This window comes from Galeopterus variegatus, unplaced genomic scaffold, assembly GCF_000696425.1.
Source record: "Galeopterus variegatus unplaced genomic scaffold, G_variegatus-3.0.2 Scaffold6563, whole genome shotgun sequence".
Classification (NCBI taxonomy): domain Eukaryota; kingdom Metazoa; phylum Chordata; class Mammalia; order Dermoptera; family Cynocephalidae; genus Galeopterus; species Galeopterus variegatus.
This window is the reverse complement of record NW_007732674.1, coordinates 67,611-90,224: the sequence shown is the minus strand read 5'-3', so window position 1 is coordinate 90,224 and position 22,614 is coordinate 67,611. Positions and strand designations below refer to the sequence as shown.

General features: G+C 42.8%; 1 protein-coding gene across 1 annotated transcript in view; it reads left to right on the top strand.

The window, feature by feature from the left end:
- Nucleotides 1-6: 6 nt before the first annotated feature.
- The window catches only part of LOC103606415 (alpha/beta hydrolase domain-containing protein 17C), a 57,722-nt gene continuing 35,114 nt past the window's right edge, over nucleotides 7-22,614 (top strand). The window contains exon 1 of the mRNA XM_008591016.1: nucleotides 7-387. Coding sequence (XP_008589238.1) covers nucleotides 164-387 — 224 coding nt within the window. The 5' untranslated portion in view covers nucleotides 7-163. The remainder of the gene's footprint in view (nucleotides 388-22,614) is intronic.

Below are 22,614 nucleotides of genomic sequence, written 5' to 3'. Positions count from 1 at the left end.
GGCCCAGCCGGCGCCGCAGCAGCCCGAGGAGGGCTCGGGCGCGGGGCCCGGCGCGTGCAGCCTGCACCTGAGCGAGCGCGCCGACTGGCAGTACTCGCAGCGCGAGCTGGACGCCGTCGAGGTCTTCTTCTCGCGCACGGCCCGGGACAACCGGCTGGGCTGCATGTTCGTGCGCTGCGCGCCCTCCAGCCGCTACACGCTGCTCTTCTCGCACGGGAACGCCGTGGACCTGGGCCAGATGTGCAGCTTCTACATCGGCCTCGGCTCGCGCATCAACTGCAACATCTTCTCCTACGACTACTCGGGCTACGGCGTCAGCTCGGGCAAGCCCTCTGAGAAGAACCTCTACGCCGACATCGACGCCGCGTGGCAGGCGCTGCGCACCCGGTGAGCCCGGCTTGCCGCTGGGGGGAGGTGGGGTGCGGGTCCCTTCGGGGCCTCTGGGGAGGCTTGCGGGGAGAGGGTCCCCTCCTCCCGGGCTGTGGGCGCTGGGGATTCTCTTTTCTTCTCCATCCCTGGCCTGCTCCCACCTTCTCCGAAAACCCTGCCAGCCCTCACGTTCCTGGAGACCTCAGACTCGGAGGATTTTGCCTACTTTGGCACGCCTGGGTGCCACAGGTTCACCGGCTGGGTCTTTTGTGGCTCTGGTCACCGCAAGTGGCAGCGTGGGGTGCTTAAGTACCGGGCAGAAAGAGGCAACTTGGCTCGTGTTTAGTTCGTATGAGCTGGCCACCAGAGACTGACGGGCCTCAGGCTGGTGACCTTGGGCGAGGCACATGAGGCTCTACCTTAGTTTCAGTCCCTGTAAAATCAGGGGGTGAGATGGGATGACCTCTAAAAGTCTTTCCGATTGTAAAGTGCCCGCGAGGCATTGTCTGGGTAGCCTTGATGGCAACTAGAGGTGTGAGGAGTTTTTCTCTGGTGGGGCAGAGTAGCTGGCACTGTGCGGGCAGGAAGTTAATCGGTGGCTGTTGGCCTGGCACCTTCCACAGATCCTCAATAACAGCCCAGGATGAGTTTCAATTTTACAGGGTTTGGGAATTCTCTTGACCTTGAATTAGCATTCGTAGAAGAACTGGAAAGTATTTATTGAGGGCCTTTCACATGCCAAGCATAAACGGGGAGGGGGAGGGGGGAGGATGCTTTAGTGGTTAGACCTGGTAGAAGAGACAAAAGTCTAGTAAGTGGGCAACTCAGGTTAGCTATTTGTGCTCCAGCTTTGATAACTGACCTTTCCCACCTACCTTATAGCAGTGATGGTGAAAATACCTGAGATCATGTCCATATGGAGTCTGGATTTCTTCAAATGAGAGAGTCCCCAGAATAAGTTCAACTGGTACAACTGTCCCTATGGACTCATATACAAGTCGTTTTTTTAAATCTAAAAACCAAACCTGATTGTTCAGCTCTTGCACATCGCCAACATTAATGATTTTTGTTTCCATTCGTGTTCATGCATATGTTCATAAATTACCCCTTGTCTGTCTGGGAAAACGACTTGTCCAACAGGCAGGTACTTAGTATTTAATGTATGTTGCTTGTCCGTGTGCTTCTGAAGTCCTGAAGGAGATGTCCTTATTTGGATGATAGCTTTTTGAAAATGGCATAGGCGGAGGGGAATGAATCATATGTGGATGTATTGGGTCAGAATCCACAAGTAGTTAAGAGCCACCTGTTCCAGTAAAGGGTTTCAGAAGTATGTGTCGCATACAATCAATAGGTTGCTAGGATTTGCTGTTGGTAAAGGTGTTAAAAATAAGGTTGGCATTAGACTTTTTTAAAGTGAAACATAAAAATCCTACCTTACTGAGTAGGTTTTAAATAAAAATTTGTGTAGAACATTGTTCCTCTGCCTACGAATCTGCCTTAAAGTGAAAGCCCTTCATAAGACTAGAACTTTGCCCTGAATGCAGGTGTGTCTGTATTGCAACATATGTGAGGCATAGTTATTTCCTGGAGACTTTTGTCAAATTGAATTGAATTAAGGGGTATTGTTTTGGACAATGTTAAATTTTGAATTATCTGATCTATCTAAGTTTTGCCCGTGATTTGTTTAATTTTGTGCCAGAATTCATATCTAAATTGATTTATTCACCTCTAAAATAGGTTAGAATTTAAAGCCTAGGTGATTCAGAATCTTAGAATTTGAAGAAATCTTACAAATCCTCTTGTCCTGTGCTTTTCGAACTTGTTTGACTGTTAACCCCACAGTAAGAAACACATTTTACACCTTGATCAAACACAACACATATCTGTGTCTACTTATCTGAAGCAAGTATTTCACAAAACAATATTTTTTTCTATAGGCAGTGCACACAGAAAAATATGTCGTCTTATTTCTTTTAAAAAAGAAGAAAAAGAATGATGGTTGTGAACTGCTAAATTTATTTCTCAGCTCCTGTGTGAACACTGCATCTTTCCACCCACCTCATTAGGCGGAATGGTAACCTCACAGCAAACCAGTAGTCCATCTCTTGACAGTGGCGAGTATTCTTTCCATTGTACCATGTAGTCATGTTTATAAGATTTTTCAAGAAGTGCATTCATGTGTCTTGGTTATTCTACTAACACAGGCGTTACCTGATTCCAAAGCTAATCAGTGCCTTAACCACCTTCCCTTTCTCACTGTTCTAGATGGTTCTTCTGTTGTCTCTACTCACCCTGGAACATGCCTATTCTCTGTCCATTTACAGCTCGGTTCAGGTCATTGCTGTGGCGGGGAGCATCTTCCATCCTGTGTAATCATTCGTCTGTGGCTGGGTCAGATCCTCTCTTCCACTCTCCAACCTCCATGTCGTCTTTGGGGTTCTGTCTCTTTTCTGACCTGGTTAACCACGCTGCTCAGGATGCTGGTTGGAGAGCTTGCCATGGTCTGAGTTGGCTCTGTCTCTGCACTTAGAGTGTTCCCCCAGGAGGTCTGTAAGGTGTGTGTGTTAGTGCTGTGCAGCCCCCAGAGCACCAGGCCCAGTGCCTTGCCCTCCTTCCTCATGCCCACACCTGGCCTTTGTATATGCCCTTCTCCTGTGCTGGGAATGCGCTCTCCTGACTGGATCCTAATCGGGCTTAGGAGACACTTCACGTTCTCTGTCCTCAGGATTGTACTTATCACGGTGTTGGTATGTCCTATTATCTAACTGTATTCCCACTAAATTGAAAGATCCTTGAGGGCAGGGAGTCTATGTCTTCTCTATTCCCAACAGCTGGCAAAGTGTCTTAAAATAATAGATATTCATAAAATATTTGTTTAATGATTTGCACATCATGGATACCCCCTAAATAAATGGGATGAATTCAATTTTTCCTAAGTTGGATTCTTACAAAGAGTTGGATCTTATTTTACTTTCAGGGTTTAATATCCGTGGGTATGACCACATACAAAAAGGGTTCAGATGTATTGGCTTGAGGTCTGATCCACTTAATATGCATTATATTGTTGTTCTTGTGACACTGAAGTGTCTATATTGAATGGAAGAGTAACAATAACCCTCCCTTTTTTCTCTTTACCCGTTACCCATTACCTGTCTGTTCCAGCTCCTGTGCATGCTATATTGAGCTTCCCAGCCATTTTTAATGGAGGACTTCAAGCATAAATACTACCAAGTGTGCAGACCCCACATGCTTGGATAAAGGCAGTGAATCCTCTCAAATGATGAGTATTAAGGTGCACAAAGAATCTAGAGTAAGGGTTTCAGGAGAAGCAAATTTGGAGCAAGAAAGGTGCTCATTGCCATTTGACCAATAGATGATTATGTTAAGCATTTGAAGAATTCTTGAAAAGGGTGTAGAAGAGAGGTAGGGGGTGAAGGTGCCAAGAAGAGTGTGGACTCACCGTGGAAGAAGTAAGCTGGCATAGGACACTGAGAACCTAGGCATGATGGAGTGCTCCAACATGAGGACATGTTTTATTTACATTGGCAGGTTTGTCCCCTCCAAGACTCGTGTTGAAATTTAATTGCCATAGAAACAATATTAAGACGTGATTAGGCCACGAGGGCTTCACCCTCATAAGTAGACTCGTGCCTTATCTTAGTGAGGATTCCATTATAAAAGAACATTTATGTAGTGTGAATACAAGCAATTGAGGGAATAAATTGGAATCACTTAGAAGTACTTGTGGAAAGCATACTGTGAAAATTGGGGTCGCCTTATTGGAGCCTAGTGTAACTTGAGTTGGGAAAGTAAAGGCTGCCTGTTGGTTAAGGTGGGAGTAGACAGATTCAGCCTCCTCAACACATATCCTTCAAGAGGATCCTCTTAGACCTGAGCAGTTTTAGACTATGCAGAAGTGGGACTGTGATTCAAGAGGAAGTGAATCAAGCAGATTTGAAAGTATGAACCCAAACAAACAACTCAAAGAGTGAGGTATAAAGTGGGCAGAGAGTATTTTAGCTGAAACATTTTAATCTGGAGAAACGAGAGAGTTGGGACATTTGTGATTCGATTTGCTATCAGTGTTTACCGATGCCGTAAACAGAAGCCATCTTTGGTCCTTCTGTTTGATGTTTGGTGACAAAGACTGTGGAGAGGGGCATTTGGTGACATAGACAGTGAAACATTGACACAGAGAAGGGAAATGTAGAGAGAGGAAGGTAAATAAGAGACTTTAAGTGCCTAGGTGCAGAAGACAAATTAAAAAAGACAGTATCTCATTCATTCACTCATTTGAGCAACAAACATTAACCATTAAACACATTTATGGATGCTGTGCTTGTGCCAGACACGCACCACGTACTCTTGGAGTATTGTTAATCCCAAACCGATTTTTTTTATTGTGAAAGTATGGAATAAATTTTAAGGGCATTTTGAAAAGGTAGCCATGTTTTGCTGCTTTATAACTTTTGTATCTGTGATTCATAGGATCCATAATTGGAAAATCCATGTCACAGCAAGGCTGTGGTGGCATACCCTCCAGAAGCAGCATCCTTGAAAAGCACCTTCTATTGGTTGTGACTAGTGTTCAGTTACCACTCTCAGGGAGGAATTCTCCTGGGAGTAGCAAAACAGTTACTTTCCTGGGCATGTTGGTGTTAGTAACCTAACTCTTTTGTTTTCAGTTTTTTCAGAGGGAATACTATGGTGCTGTTAAGAGAAGAAAACCTATGATTTCTACCTGAGCTTGACAGATTAGGGACAGGAAAAACAGAATGTGTTATGAAGACTGTTTGATGTAAGGTGAAAGCACAATGATGTTTCTAGAAAGGCCGTAGAATGTTGGCTTGCAATTCAAGGTGGCCAACGTGAGAATATCCTATTAGGAAGAACGCAACTGTGAAGATCAGACCTGTTGAAACGGAAGTAGGCCAAGTGCGTTTTGGGGGTTCACCTAGAACCCTTCTCTCTGGCGCCTCCTCTTCCTTCCTCCAGGCTCTCTTGCCATGGCTGGCTGTGCAGGCTCTCTCTCTTTAGCAGTACCAGAATCTGAGCTCTCACCTTCATCCCACCAAAACTTAGCCATTGCTTCTATTTTGCGGGACCTTACTTTTCTCCAGTGATCCAGTTGCAAAAGATACGACACACCATTTTATTTTCTGTTAGTGGGCAATAACTCAGTGTGTTCTCTTCCAAGCATATTTCCTTTTGTTTAGGTTACTCTTAATGATTCATTTTTAACTAAAATTCAGTCGGAAAACTCAAGTGGTGCCATGGCATGTTGGTGGAAGAGTATCATTTTTTTTTTTTTTTTTTCTGCAGAAGTCATTTAAATCGCACTGTAGTTACTTAGGGCTTACCTGAAGTTAGCTCCCTACCTTCTGCTACTGCCTCTATTCCACACCATCTCTCCAAATTCAGTAACTTCTCTATTCTGTCTCACTTAGAACTCCACAATCTGCCTTTAGGAATTGCAGTGTTCATTTTGCTGGCAGCTTTGCCCTCTCTACTGGATTTTGCTTAGACTTGTGTTTAAACTGTAAATCTGCTCACTTCAAGAAGGCTTTGTACAGGAATACAAAATCTCAATACAGATACACTTAGGAGATAATTATTTGGATAACAGAATGCTTTAAATAACAGGGTTCCTAATTTTGTGTAAAAGATGTGATTTACAGAAGTTAGACAAACACAAAACCTTGTGGACTAGGGAAATTAGTTCTAACTCCAGCACTCCCAGTAATTCTGTGTATCACTGTCTTAGTCCATTAGTGCTGCTATAGCAGAATACCTGAGACTGGGTAATTTATAAATTTCAACATGAGTTTTGAGGGGACAAATATTCAAACCATAGCAGTCACCCTGAACAAGGCCTTTCACGCTTTTGGGCTTCACATTTCATTGTGTTAAAACATGGAACAACATACTGTGACCCAACTACATGGCCTCTGAGGGGCCTTCTGTAAGTCTCTTGTGATTTTCAGGGAAAGCACCTAATGTTTTGAATTTGCTTTTCTTGACTACACTGGGAAACTCAGTGGATTCAGTCTGGTATAGTGGATCTCAACCCTGGCTTTATTTTATTTATTAAATTCTTTTTTTTTTTTTTTTTGGCTTTTTGTCTTTTTTTTCCGAGTCCGGCAACGGATCGCAACCCTTAGTGTTGCCCCCGTACCGGACCGGGGACCGGCAACGGGATCGCAAGCCTCGGTGTTGCTCCCGCGCCTCGCTCAGCCAGTGAGCGGGAGCCGGTCGGTTTGTGGGATCCGAACCCTCGGACGGGAGCGCCACCGCGCTTCCCAAGCGGCGCACTATCCAGTGCGCCACCGGGCCGGCCCTTATTTATTAAATTCTATACTTTAGAATTTCCTAGGGCCGGGCCGGCCTGGTGAAATGCCCCCGAGCTAGTGACAGCTGGTGCTAAAGCAGTGTAAAGACACATGGCCACCTCTATGGGGGCGACAGGAAGGGGTGGTCCCTAGAGAAGGCGGCCCTGGGTGGGGCACGCGTGGCCAGACTCCTACACTGGCAAGGCATGCTCCTGCTCCTCCGTGGTGGCGGAGGATGCATGGTACCGTCTCCTCACTACTCAGCCCCTGTGTGTGACACGGAGTTCACACAACAAGAGAGTATCGACCTTGGAGAGCAGACCACAGTTAATCTCTTAAACCAGGTCAATGGAGCAGTGACATCATTGTCTTTTTGTGGCCACGTGTGTGGGTATCCGTTGTCAGCCTGGAAGTCGAAGGTTGTAGAAAAATAGGTCTCTTCCATTCTGCTTCTCCTTTCTCCTGCCCTACAGCTGTCGCACCGGCCACTGTGAGGCAAGGGGGTGCTGGTGAGAAGGGGTCTGTGGTGTGGATGAAATTCTGAACCGCTGGTGGGACGAGGTGTGGGTGAAGAAGGAGGGAGAAAAGAGGCAGGAGAGGAAGAGGCCCAGACTCTGCCCCATGCCAGTGGACTTTGGTGTGACTTGGGTTAGAGACAACCCCATCCCCCCACGTGAAATGATTTAATGGGTTATTTCTTCAATGAGGTGATTTACAGCTGGAACCGGTTTCTGGCTCTTATGTCAGAATAACACAGGCAAGGTTGTCTCAAGGGTAACTTAGGGAGGAATGTTCTTGCAGTTCTGAACTATCTTATGTTTTTAGTGGTTAAGGGGCAGATTTGAGTTAAACAGACCTGGGTGTAGGTCCCGCCTGTGTCACTTATTATCTGCTTGACTGCAGACAAGTTTTCTAACCTTTTCAAGCTTCAGTTAAAATAATATAATGACAATGATACAATAATAATAATAGCCAAAACCGCCTCATGTCAGGTGCTAGAGCAAATGGGATGTTATCGTTGCCTAAGATTATTGATAAAATTGTTAGAGCTGTAATCAAATGCTCAGACCATGCTGAAAACCAGATGCTTAGACCAGAAGGAGTGTTAAAGAAATGGCTTCTTTCCCCATTCTCTGTAGGTAGGAATAACCAGGTCAAGCCTAGCTCAGTGAGTGTGGATGTAGAGGAACAGTAAAGATGTTTTAGTTTTATTTGCAGCCAAGGGGAAAGAGGATTTGTTACTTGTGGCTCAAGAGCATTGGGGAACGGTATGCATTTAATATTTTAAATCTGATAGCACTTCATCTACCAAGGTGTTTATATCCCCACAGGAGGTCTTTAAAAGAGAGGAAATCTTAACCTGTAATCCAACACCTGCAATTGCTTTGCAAACCACTCCTCCTTTGCTCCCTCTCCTTTGTTATTTCCAGACTTAGCTCTTTGGAGCTGGGCAGGAACCAGAGATGTCTTTGAGCACTGAGACAAGAATGGCAAGAACCAGAAGGTGAAAAACCCTGTCTCACCTGCACTATTCAGGACTTTCTGGTTGCTCTTTACTGATGATGGGATGACATTCAGTAGAGAGAGGTATCTTTCCCTCTTCCTCGAGTTGGCAGAGGGACTTAAATTGCATGCCTTCCTCTAAAATAAAAATGCTACTGTAATGCTTTGTGCTTCGGATTTCTGTGGCGTTTTCAAGGTTCTGTGTAATGGGGCTCATTGATAACTTGCCACATTATTGATTCACTTCAGAGTGTTAAAGGACCGTGGCACCGTGGTGAAATTAGAAACCTCTGCTTTCAGGAAGTCTAGTCATTCAAATTCAGTGCCCAGACTAATGGTTAACTGTTGTTTATCAGTTACCTTGCTGAATCACTAAGAGTCCAACCTCAAGATTACTTGTTAACGAAGTGCTGCTTAAATTTTCAAAGGAAAAAGGAGCAGAAAGAACTCCTAGTACTAATTATTAGTTTGCTCCTTCACGTTACATTTTTAAATGGTTACCATGAATCTGGGCAGTTAGTTTGGGAGAAAAAAATGTGAAGCAAGCCTGTGTTTAGAATATAGCCACAAAGAGTGAGTTTACAGAGGGCAAGTGTAACTGCTAGCTAAAGCTTCTGTTATTATGGCTGATAACCAAATGAGAATTTCAGCTTAGCCCCAGCCTGCTTTTAGTGATTGTCATGGACATAACTAAACCCTCTGCAAAGGTAATTATATTGACTGCAAGTCTGTGGTGTCAGAACAAGATATTTGCACACTGGTTTCACTTAATTCGATTTATCCCTATTGTCATAAATAACTCAAGGTTATTTCAGCTTCTCCAGTTTTGGTTGCTGTGATGTTTAATTATCACTGTTGTCCTTATAATTTGTAAAACTCACACTATTTTAATTTTAATATACATATTAGGAAAAGACGGTTCACATGCTCATCACTCCTAAGCTTATTTTATATTATATACTTAGGCTGGATAAAATAAGTAAGTTAAAAAATGAACATGCCATCATATATTTCATTGGAATGAATTAATTTTTCCCACTAAGAACTTTGAGGAAACCCTAGAAAGCGAGATTAAGAATGCATTAAACTAAAAATATAGTTGCAAGAAAGGGATTAAGATAGCTTGGGCTGTCATCGAGCTGCAGAGAGCATCCCGATCTCTGTCTCCATCCCTGAAGTTCAGTGGGGGTTTGCAGTCCGAAGGTCCAGCTGCTTCCAGCTGTGCCCGCTGAGCCGTCCTGCCACACCTGGGATTCAGTGTGTTGTAGCCCAGCTCTTCGTTGTTCCCACCATGTCTCCCTCTTTTCCCTTTGTCTGGGCTTCAAGCTGGGGAGTTCTCTTGGTGCCTTCATCTGAATATCTGGTCAGCCACAGGTTTCTATCATTTTTCCTCTGTATGTGTTTCTTATCTGTTTCCTTCTTATCTTAATCCAGGCCCTTGATAACTCGTATCTGAATTACTGTGCTATCCCATTGCCCCTGCTTCACATTCTCCTCCTCCATGTGGATTACACAGCAACTGGGTAAACTAACATCTGCTTGGTCAGCTTTGCTCTCTGTTTCATCTCTGGCCCCTGGAACAGTACAGCCTGGCACATAATGAGTGCTCATCGAGTATTTGTTGAGTAAATGAAAGAATGAGTTGGTGATCATATAGTTCACGCACTTTAGTGTAAGAATTACTTGGGAGGCTTTGTTAAAACAGGGGCTGGACTCCATCAAAGACTGATAGGGTAGGTCTGGAGCAGTCCCAGATTACACCATTTTAAACCAGCAGACCTGGTGCGAAGGGTGGTGGTCTATATTTTAGGAAAACTGGGATATGGAAGTTGTGGAGAGAGGCAGTTGGAGGACCCCACATAGTGACTCATGGTTGTATATTATCACTTCCTTAGAACTTGCTGTGATTCTCCTTTGCCTGGAGCAGTAATATTCATTGTGCAACTTGTAGTCTATATTATACCAAGAGTTTTCAAATTTTATTTTGAAGTAAATACAGGTATACTTTTATAAATAGGAGGTACTTCAAAAAGTTTGTGGGAAAATGTAATTAAAAGTTAATATGAATCCTTCCATGAACTTTTTGATGACCCCTCATATATGTATATATTATACATGTAAATATATCATATAGATCTCTTTTTAAAGCCACGGGTAGCTGTTGATCTCCAGGATGTGGTTGTGTACTCCTCAAAGATTTACACATGTGGATCATGGTTTTCTTTCTCACTCTACCTTCTGTGGTCCTGTGCAGCTTAACTGTTCTAGGATGTTGAGAGCCTGTCAGCAGCAGGCCTGCCTCCCTGCTCCAGGCCTCTCCCATGATTCTCCTTCTCCACCACCCCACAGTGCACACCTGTGGCCGTATGGAATGCTCCACTTCCAAGATTGTGAGTTCTGAAATACCCCTTTCTGACTCACCTCATATCCCGTTTGATCTGCTCATTTAACAAACATATTAAGTGCCCTCTATGGACCAGGAGTCTTCCAGAACAGAACAAACAAAAATCCCTGTTTTGGTGAAGCTTCCATCCACAAGTGCTGGTGAAAAACAGTAATAGTAATAATTATGGAAGTGATAGTTTATTGGAATATGATAAATGCTAGAGAGAAACAGAGCACAGGACAAGGTGATGGGAGTATTAGAGAGTGGGTGTGTGGGTTGCAATTATAAAAGGGTGATGAGGGCATGCATCATCCAGATAACAACACCTGGCCCAATGCAGTGAGGGGATAGCTTTGTGTAGGATTGGTTGGTGGATTCACAGACCATCGAGGAAGCCAGGGTGGCTGGAGCAGGGCAAGTAAGCGGGTACAGGAGACAGAAGAACAGAATAGTATGAGTTGAGGACTGAGTAATGGGTGGGGGTGGGGTGGGGAGAGGGCTCATTTAGAGCCGCCTTACAGACCATTGCAAAGACTTTGGCTTGTGCAGCATGAAGTGGGAGCCATTGGAAGGCTTTGGGTAGAAAAGTGACATGATTTGACTTGAGTTTCAAAAGGGATCACTCTGTATTGTGTTGATGATAAATCGGAGGGAGTGGTGTGCCACGGGAAGAAGGGAGGAGACCCATTAGGATTCGACTGCAGTATTTTAGGTGAGAGATGATGGTGGCTTGGACCAGAGTGGTAGCGGCAGAGGTGCTGAGAAGGGCTCAGATTTTGGATGTATTTTAAAGGTAGAACCAACAGTATTGGCTGATGCAGAGTGGGGAAGAGGAGTGAAAAGGACAACTCCAAGGATTTTGGCTTGAGCAAGAGGAAACATAGAGTTGCTGCTATGCATTGAGATGGGGAGAGCTATGAGGGGCTCAGGATTTGGGGGCGGGGCATGGGTCGGGCTTATGGCTTTGGATTCATTGAGTCTGAGATGCTCATCTAATCTTTAAGTGGAGGTGTAGAGTAAGCAACAGAATATCGTCTCGTCAAAGAAGAAAAAGTGCTTTCTGTTCTACCTAGAGAGGGGTCTGTATGGCTTGTTCTGGATTCCCATCATAACTTAAAAGGAACCTTTGACAATACTTGGAGCCCTCAGTATTCAGCAAATGAAGGAAGAGGGTGCTCTCAAGTTTCTTGCAGCATGGACCCACTTAGGTGCCACAACCTTGACTTCCAAATGGAACGTCTACAAAAGAAATAGTGACGGCATTCACATCATAAATCTGAAGAGGACCTGGGAGAAGCTTCTGCTGGCAGCTCGTGCCATCATTGCCATTGAAAACTCTGCTGATGTCAGTGTCATATCCTCCAGAAATACTGGCCAGCGGGCTGTGCTGAGGTTTTCTGCTGCCACTGGAGCCGCTCCTATTGCTGGCCGCTTCACTTCTGGAACCTTCACTAATCAGACAGGCCGCCTTCTGGGAGCTGTGTCTTCTGGTGGTTACTGATCCTAGGGCTGACCCCCAGCCTCTCACAGAGGCATCTTGTGTTAACCTGACTGCCACTACTCTGTGTAACACAGATTCTCTTCTGCACTATGTGGATGTTGCCATCGCATGTGACAAGGGAGCTCACTCAGTGGCCCTAAGGTGGTGGATGCGGCCAAGAAGTGCTGTGCATACGTGGCACCATCGCCCATGGACCCCCGTGGGTGGTCAGGCCTGATCTCTACTTCTGCAGAGGTCCTGAAGAGACTGAACAGGAAGAGTAGGCCTCTACGGAAAAGGCTGTGACCAAGGAGGAATTGCAGGGTGAAGGGACTGCTGCAGCTCTTAAGGTTACTGCTGCTCCACCTGCGGTCGCGGGCTGGTCTAAAGGCACGCAGATGCCTTCTGGGCCTATTCAGCAGGTCCCTACTGAAGGCTGCTCAGGCCATTGAATGGGTAGGAACAACCACTGAGTGATCTTAAGCTGCTCTTCCACACACAGTGTGGAAAGGAGGCTCTTAAGCACAATGGAGAGAAGGTTGATGGAAAATAAACATTTTGTTTGTTTGTTTATATAAACAAACAAAAAACAAAGAAGGAAAGCAATTAAACCAAAACGCTTCTGAAAGAATTGGCAGTTTCACCTGGAATAGACCTGCCTCTGTCCCCTACCCTTGCCAAGGTCACTCTGTATGAGCTCTGTTCAGTGCATTCATCTGGTTCCGTGGCATCTTTGACCAGAGTTTCCACCGGGTCGCTGGAAGAGCCCCCCCACGTTGGAGGATCAGACGCTCATGTGAATCACTGAGTGACTGTTCCCTCACTGGGAGAGAGCACCATGGTGTCAAGTTGTTCTGCTTTCCTGGGTTGTGGCTCTTTGGTCACTCTCTGTGCCTGGTTTCCCTTGTGATCTTCGGGCACCCAGGAGGGCAGCAGGATCGCTCCATGCTGGCTGTAGCAGCCCATGCAGCTCATGTGTGAGTTCCCAGTTCTCTTGTGCATGGCAATTTTGCTAGAGGTCCTTCATTACTGCGTGCTTCCTGGCTTCCACTTGATTATTTTTGAAAAACACTCATACTGATTCAATCTGGACCAGCCTTTCTTGATATATAAAACATGAGAGAAACAAGACTGCTTTTGCAGAATTGAGTACCGGGAAGATTACACTTTTAATTTGCGTAATACCTCCTGCCTGTTTTCCTTTATTTCCTCTCTGAACCGAAAATGGAACAAGAGTTTCTTGGGCATTTTTGCAGGCACCTGGATCTCCTAAATCTGTTCATTTATTATTTTTGAGTTATCTTCTTACCTTCACATGTACTAAAGAACTGCAAAGTTAATTAATTAACACCCCAAATAGTTGGAGTCTAAATCTCTTAGGAGTTGTCTCTTCCATCATAATTCTTTTTGTGAAAAGTGCTGCAGAATGAAAGACTGCTGCCTGTGTATTTATGAGAGAAAAAAATGCCTTGACTTTTTTGTGCTCTTTACCTGGAATGCCCTTCTCTGGCTGTCAGCTGTTCAGAATCCCTTCTGTGCCTGTTCACTGTCTCCCATACAAAGTGTTGCCAATGAGGTGGACTTCCCTTTCTCTGCTCGCATAACTCTGATTTTACCTCTGTTCTAGTTCTTATCATCTGGTGCTTGGGTTGGTTATGCCTGTATCCGACTCCTCTGTAAGAATGTGATCTCCTTAAGAACGGAGACAGTATCTGATTCTTCTTAGGCTCACCCAGAGTGTAGAAGGCCCTCAAGTGTCAGGTGGACGAGACCAGGTAGAATCACTGAAAGGTGGTGTTTGTATTGTGCTCCTTCTTTTCAAGGTCAAGGTTTGAGTCTTAATCTCCTTTTATTCTGGGAATGGAGGTGTCAGTCAGGTAGAGTTTGCAGTCCCAGCTCCATGCTGAGGTCTTTCTCCAGGGTTGGGTGTGAACATGTGACCCAGCTGAGGGTAGGTCGAAGGGGTGATAGGACTCAGGGAACTGAGATCTTTGCCACAGCTCACCATCTGATCCTTTGGAGGCCTGGCCCTCCTTATGGAAAACAAAGCTTGTTTTCTTAAGGAAAACCTCACCTGTGTGTGGGTGAGGTCCAAGAAGGGTGACAGGAGCACTTACAGGAGAAGGGGGATGTTTGTCTTTCTTGTCTTACGTGGGTGAGCGGCGCATACAAGTCCACCTAATCCCAGTGAAATACTCAAGGTCCTCAGTATGTGTCTTAACAGCCATCTCATTCTAGCATGTTTTTATAATACTTGGAAAAAGTTCTTGTGATTGTTATTATTGAGGAACGTGCATATACTTGCAATTGCCAGTTGACAGTGAAAAGAACGCAGCATTAAAAAATGTTGTCTGTAGTTTCATGACTGCCCGTGTATTGGCTTCATTTCCTGAGATCCATGAGAGCTGTGCACTCACTATCTTTTTTTCTTTTGCTGTAGTGTTTATTACAAAACAAAACTTTGTTATGGAGAAATCTCCAATTATGTACAAAGCAAAGCAAATATAAAAATAAACCCTGTGGTGCTGTCATCTACCTACAACAGCTATTAACATTTTGCCAGTCTCGTAGCATCCATGGCTCCACTCACACTCCACCCCTATTCTATTATTAGTACTTTGTATACGTCTGGTTTTTTAAAGGAAAAATGTACGTGCTTTGAAATGCACAAATCATAGCTGTCTCGCTTCCCAGCAGTATCTTCTTGCCATCCATACCTGTATGCAGGCAGAGTGATGGGGCCAGCCTCAGAACCAAGCTGCGTTAACACGCCTCGCCGTTATTGGAGGGTGGATTGCACTATGAACATAGAGCAAAGGGAGTTAGTAAATAGACTTAATACCAAACAGTTATCAAATCCCTTTTTTTTTTTTTCAGCATCATCCTTGTGAAGGTAGACAGGTAGGGCACTTCAGTGGGGTGTTGCATTTACTTAGAATTAGTGGATGCGGTACACAGAGCACTGGAGAGCACTGGTCCTGAGCTAGAAGACCTGTGGCTTCCGGTCAGCCATTGAGGTGTGAGCCTGGATAGTCTTTGGGCCTCATTGACTCCATTTATAGAACAGGAGGTTTGCATTAGATGCCAGTTGTGGTTTGGCCCGCATTCATGGAATGTCTGTTTTGTGTTAAGCCCATTTCACACATTCCATAATTTTAATCATCGTCACATCTTTGAGGCAGGGACTGTTGTGGTCTCCATTTCACAGATGCGGAAACTGAAGACCAGGAAAGGTGGATGACTTACCCTGGGTCACCCTGAGTTAAAAGGCAAGCTAGAGTTTGAACCCAGGCAGCCTGAGCCTGAACTGTTCCAAAATCAGAAATTCACTACACCAGTGGTCTCTCAGGTGATGGGAGCTGAGCATTCTGGGAGATGCTCAAGACTGTACACTGGGGTGCAGAAAGAAAATATCAGAACTTATATTTCTGCTTGTTATTTATCAATTTTCAATGTCTGTTTATTGTTTTCAATGTCCTTAAGATTTTATGTAGTTTTGAAACACAAATCCAGGAGCACATGCTCTCATTTTTGTGCAAAAGGATGCATTATTAAAAGTTTACATAGTAGTGCTCTTGATTAATATTGTTACTTAATGTTTTTGGATTTTCTTTTCTGAGAATTATAGGATCTGAGCATGATAATAAATTAAAATATTTAGAAATTTCAATCTTTCAACAAATAGAGTGCCTGATGTGTGTCTGATGCTGAGTTAAATGCTAGGTACAGTCTTCTACAGTACAAAAAAAATATTCAATTTGCATTTTAAAAGATGACTTTGAATACCCTTGGAGCGACTTTCCCCCTTGGAATTCTGTACTGTAGTCTAACAGTATTCTGAAGGCATAAAATGTCTCCTGAATTGTTGGAAATCAAATGAAAGGAAGAAAAATGATTCTTTTCTGGTGAGATAGCCACTTGGGTTCCTTTTTAACACTTGGATTGGGAGGTTCTTTCTGCTTTACCATTTGTATTGTGGATTCTGATCAGATGAAGATGGCTGAGGATTAGTAAACAGAAACGTTGATAACTTCAGGTGAGCCTCGTGGTGCAGAGGTTAAGAGCAAGGACAGCAGAGCCAGACCATCTGCCTGGCTGTTTGATCTCTCTATGCTTCAGCTTCCTCTTCTGTGAAATGGGGAAATGATAGTAGGGTTATTATTCACAGTAAATGAGAGAGTGTTTGCAAAGTGCTTACATGTAAGTTTGGTAAGACAAATTTTTAAAAAACTGAAAGGAAGGAGGGGAAGAAATGAGTGAGTTTGTAGAGGTAGATAGCCTGATAGCCTTCAAAGATTTGAAAACTAGCAATGCGCTCTATTTCTAAATGGGGTCGTAGTCTTCAAAGCACTTTCACATGTGCTCGCACTTTGTTCCTGAGGACAGTTCTGCGCTAAAGGTAGGACACATACTATTACGTCCACTTGATGAGTTGGAAGCTTAGGAAGAGTAAATGATTTAGCTCAGCCCACGTGCCTGTTAAATAGTGATTTCCAGCTTTCAATCTATTTCTTTTGACTTTTTAATGTTTCCATTGTATCAGCTGCATCGGTAAATTTGTTGACATTAGTAGCCACTTTTGTAATTTGCTTTCTAATGCTTTTGTCAGTCCATAAATAAAGCAGCTGTTTCTGAATGGTTCAGCATTGTATGAGAGTACTTCAGAAGTTCATGGAAAAATGAAATTGGAAGATAATCCAAATCTTTCCATGAACTTTTTGAAGTGCTCTTGTAGTCTTTCCATACTTGACCCTTTTTTTCTTGCTTTAGGGCAATTGAGTTTTAATTCTCATATTTATTGACATTCCTGTAATTGGTTTTGAGAGCCACGATAACATATTTTGAATAATCTGGAGCAATGTTTTGTTCCTGATATTTAAGCAATGCCAAGTTTTTCCTAATGAATTGGATTTTTTAAAATAAGGAGTCAAAAATCTTTCAAAAATCAGTCTGCTTTGTTTATGGAGCCTCTGCAATGTGCCTGACTTTGGGGGATAACTAAAGAACTTGAATTATCATGGCAAGAGGCTTCCTGGAGTCACACACAATCCAGGTTTTTAGGATTTTTATCATAACCAGCTGCTCAGGAGACTGGTACTTGGCAGTTCTCAGAAGGGTTTATTGACCTAATCCCAGACTAGGCTCCTGACATGCTTCTCTCTCCAGACCACGGAGACAGCAAGTAAGACAAGTCCTATGCCCTGCAGGAAACCTCTCTGCATCATGGGTTCTGACCAGTCTGTAGGTGATTTCTAGAAAGCAAGAGGATCTCTTTAACCATAAAATGAGAGGGCTCTGGCAATAGAGAAGCTAGAACATCTATATCCAGAGCATCTATAGGTTTCTTGGCAGAATGGATCTCTGGTGTAAGATGTCATTAATGAAGGAAACCATCAAAGTTTAGTCTTCTTGAATTATACCCAGAGATATTAAGGGGCATGGTCATTTCTCTGGTTAACTGTGCTGTTTCTGGTAAAGTCCATGATATTTATCAATGGATTTTAAATTTTTAGCCCTTTTACTGCTAGGGAAACAATTACAATATGCAGTTAGATGATCCTTGGAAGGGACATTCGAGTTGAAGTAATCCGGTGGATTCCTAATGCCAGTGCATGGTGCAGGCAGACGTTCACTCATTCACAGCAAAGTAGGAAAAATAAAGACAGTGGTTCCTTGGAAGGGACATTCGAGTTGAAGTAATCCGGTGGATTCCTAATGCCGGTGCATGGTGCAGGCAGACGTTCACTCATTCACAGCAAAGTAGGAAAAATAAAGACAGTGGTGGCTTCTTAAAGCCAAATGTATTCTATAGGTCCAATATACTGAGATTTTTGCCTCTTCTGCTTTTTTGTTATTAAAATAGTCTTTAAAAATATTTTATGTGACAACCTAAATGATTTCCCTATTTTATTGGAAGGGGTACAGAAAGGGCAGTTAGGCAAGTATATTTAACCTCGAAGTCGAAGGTCCACTCATTTAGTCTAACTCATATTTGATTCAAGAATCGCTTCCTTTAAAAAAAAATAGTTAATTGCAAAATTTCATTGGTCATAATCTTAGATTCTTGATATAGTTTCACAGTCTGCTATCAACTTATGTTTTGTTTAGCTTTTGTGTTGGTATCTCAAATCCTTTACCCTAGATAAAACCTAGGGAAATGATAATAATTTACTTCCTGGGCCGGCCCGGTGGTGCACTGCTACAGTGCGCTGCTTGGGAGCGCGGTGGCGCTCCCGCCGAGGGTTCGGATCCCACATACAGACCGGTTCCCGCTCACTGGCTGAGCGAGGGGCGGGCGCAGCACCGAGGGTTGCGATCCCGTTGCTGGTCACGGTCCGATACAGACGCGACACTGAGGGTTGCGGTCCATTGCTGGACACGAAAAAAGACAAAAAAAGGAAAAATAATAATAATAATAATAATTTACTTCCAACCATATGGTTCTTGTCCTGCTCCCCTTCCCCCCTGCCAACTCCCTCCAGTCCCCAGGTGGCTAACCACCTGAATCCCGAATTTATCTTTGCCAATAATTCCTTGATTATTGATAGTCATTCGGTCTCAATAAATGCTGTTTAAATGAATAACTAAATTAATATCTGAATATCAACAGTTGAATTCTTCTAAGAAGAACAATTTTTCTTCTGTTAAGTTCAACTTTGTCTTTTAAGTTTCTCTCCTTTGTCCAAATTCTTGGTTGTCATGCCACTTAACATCGTGACAAATAATTTGGAAACTGCTATCATGTAAGCTTTTTATTTCCTCATATGAATATGAATGTGGAAGTAGAGACTCAGAACATGTTGGCTGACTTAAATTCTTCTCTTAATCGTCTCTTTTGCAGGCTAAATATCCCCAGTTCTTTTGACCATTCTTTGTATGAAGTGTTTCCAGATCCTTCACCATTCTGGTCCTCCTCTGTGAACACATCCTTGTTTAACAGCACTTCTCAGGCCTGCAGTTAACAGTACTTCAGAGGTGAATTGACCAAGGGGCGTGCAATGGAACTTTTTGAAGTGTTTCCAGATCCTTCACCATTCTGGTCCTCCTCTGTGAACACATCCTTGTTTAACAGCACTTCTCAGACAGGCCTGCAGTTAACAGTACTTCAGAGGTGAATTGACCAAGGGGCGTGCAATGGAACTTTTCCTGCTATGGCCTCAGCTCTCAAGGTAATGAGGCCTGAGGATGAACTGTCATACATATGCATTCCTAAAAATCTTGGATCAAGAATGGTAGACTTACCTGTTATAGGGAAGATTTCACGCATTGAGAGATAATTAAAAAGAAAAAGTCCTAATTATTTCTTGCTTTTTAGATAGTTTTAAAAATGACATTTATTTCTAGCTTTTTATACATATTCTTTAAGTGTTTTTTTTTTTCTTTTTATAGTTGAACATACACTGTATTGGCCAAAGGCTGATGAGCATTCGATGGAGGCAAAAAAAAGAGAAAGCTTTGGTATATCTAATACATTTCATCTTTCCTTCAACCATATTGAGTCTCGTGCTTATTATTAATTTTAGCACTTTCATTTTTTCCATTTTCCACTCCTTTTGTAAAATTACAGCAAAAAGCTTTTAACAGTGGTTTTAAAACCCTTATTTGGCAATGGAACCCTTTTTCTTCAAAGCAATTAGGATTGAACCAGAATAGGAGCCCAGCGCTTTCTCCTTGCCTAAGTTCCTCAGTGGATTTGGATGCTCCAAGACAGAGTTCTAAAATGCTTGTAATAAAGTATCCAAATACTTCACAAGTTCTGCTGAATCAGGCTGCTCCTGCTGGCCTAACTGTACTGCTAGCCAGTAGCATCATTGTCATTTAATGCAGAAGTCCACTTGGGGCATCAGGAAGGTTGTTTAGATTAGGGAAGTAGGACGGTTCTGTAGTCTAGCATTTCCTTTGTAAGCTTTTTAAAAACAGCCCCATTAGACTTTTGCCTCATTTAAAGCTTTTGATTAATTATAAACCCTCTCCTCAGTTTTTTCCCCTAACATGAGCTATTGCCAAATCAGATCTCTAGCTTACAACTTAATTTTTCATTAAATTGTTTAAAACCGGCTTTGAAGATTTTAAAAATGTTTATCTGTACTGTTTCTTCTTGTGACTTTAAGCCCATGCTTTGCTCATCAATATCTCCTTGCCACTGACCTTATTAATATTCAGTCTTGATTTGTAGATCAGATTCTTAAATGTAATTACTGCACATTAGCATCTGGTGACTTGGAGGACTGCGGCTTCATTCCAATACCATGGCGTCATTTTGCTGCACTGAGGAGACATAGTTGATGTGTGAAGGGCAGAATAAAGCAGAGGAGAGAGATAATAACTTTGTGAATCAGTCTGAATAATGCCTGCACCTCATTTCGTCATATGGTTATGACTAGCAAACTATGGAGTAGTAACTACCCCCCTCATTTTTTAAAGGAAGAGTGCCATTGGAAGAGAATATGCTTCAATAAATACAGTAGGATATATCATTAGGTACCAAGATATGCCAACATGCCAGAGAGAAAGAGCTTAGTAATAAGTGACATGAGAGGTAACATTTTAATGAATGAGTTTAACATTTTTACTTATAGTATGCATACAATAACAGGTCAAAATGAAAAGATGATTAATAAAAGCAACCGTCGCCCCCCTTCCCCCTGACTCCCAGTACCCAGGAGCAACTTTAGTAAGTTACTTATTGACTTTCTGCTAAGAAACATGAGGATTTTTCTTAGTTATCTAATTCTGCTGACTTCCTTGTGCTACTTTTTGCTTCTTTGTTGGCAGCAGTTTGTGATTTTAAGTAATGTAGTTAACTTTATTTCTTGATCCGTTCACTTTCGTGAGTATCTCAACTCTATTCACCTTCCTCCACCCCTAGCTCCTTGATGTCAGCTCACCTTTTACTACTACAGTGTCGAGATTGTAAACATTTGCATTCTGTCTGGTAATCCCAAGTGACTTTTCCATTGGGTTTCTCTCATTTGAATCTGTAAGTTAAGAGAATCCATGAATAGTGTTACTGTTGGGACATGTGATATGCTAGAATAACATTTTTATCTCTACAGATAGATACAATTTCAGGGCTTCCAGACAGCTTGAACTACTCAAAGGTCACTGTTTCCAGATCTTTCTGGATTTGTGCAAATGTGCACTCCAACAATGGCTCAAAAACATGGCTACATATTTAGTTTTTTCTTTGAGTCATGGTTTCTTTGTACTGCGTTTTGCTTTTCCTAGATTTTGTGGTCACCTTTTCTTTTTCTTTTTAGAAAGGATAATGGGCTTTCATCATATGCTGAGATGTTTCCTTCGTCATTCTGTCTTTTGCATGGAGTCTTCCCTGATCTTCTGGTGTACCTGCTCTCTTCCATGTGAGATTATGCTTCCCTCCCTGTGACTCAGTGGTCATCTGGGTTCTTTTCTTCATTGCCCTTCTTGGATGGGCCACTGTTTCTTGGATTCTGTGGTTTTCTTTCTAGTTTTGTTAGAGTAAGTTCTCAATATTATCAAAGGAATGGGAATGTAGGAGGTAAACTATCTAGAAACCACTTTCTGAGTCCATTTCTGGTTGAAGATCAGCACCCTGAGAATATAGAAGGCATTGTCCTGTGGACTCGGGGCTTCCCAGCACCTGAGATGCAGAGCCTGGTGCTGAACTGATTCTTGTTTATTCATAGATGGTCTGTTTTTTCCTTCTAAGGAAGCCTTTAGGATCTATTTTTTATTCTTGGTGTTCTGAAATTTTACAGGAATATATCCCAAGGGGGAGGTTTTTAAAATTATTATTAATTGGTTATATTGGACACTTAATGGGGACCCTTACCGACTGAAGACTTAGATCCTTTGGTCTGAGAGATTTTCTTCAATCTTTCTTTGAAAAAGTATTTTCTTCCATTTTATTAGTTCTCTTATTATGACTTCTGTTACAGTGACCTCCTGGATTTTCCTTTGTCTCTCATATTCTTTATCTCTTTGTCTAGTTTGTTTGACTTTCTGGGAGGTCTCTTTATTTTCCAGCCTCTGAGTTAAATGTTGTACTTTATTTAGCCTTTGACTTCCCTTTTTCATAGTATCCTGTTCTTGTTTTAAGGATGTATCCGTGAGTACATTATAGTTCATTTTTAAGTTCAGAGTGCTGGTTCCTTGCTTGTCTGTCTCCTCTGAGGTGCATATTTGGTCTTTCATGCTACTAGCTTTCCTTATATGTTGGTAGTTTAGCTTAGTTCTGAAGAAGTTTGGTCACTGGCTCAGATTTGGGCCGAATCTTGGCTTTGCAGTTTCCTAGTTGTAAAATTCTTAAATAATAATGGTATCTACCTGCTAGAGGTGTTGAGGATTAAATTAGTCAGTACATGTTATGTTTTTAGTATTGTGCCAGGCAAATAGCAAATGCTCAGTAAATGCTAGCTGTCATCATCTTCATCATCATCATCATCATCATCACCATCATCACCATGACCACCATCACCATGACCACCATCACCATCACCACCACCACCACCACCACCATCACCACCACCACCATCACCATCACCACCACCACCATCACCACCACC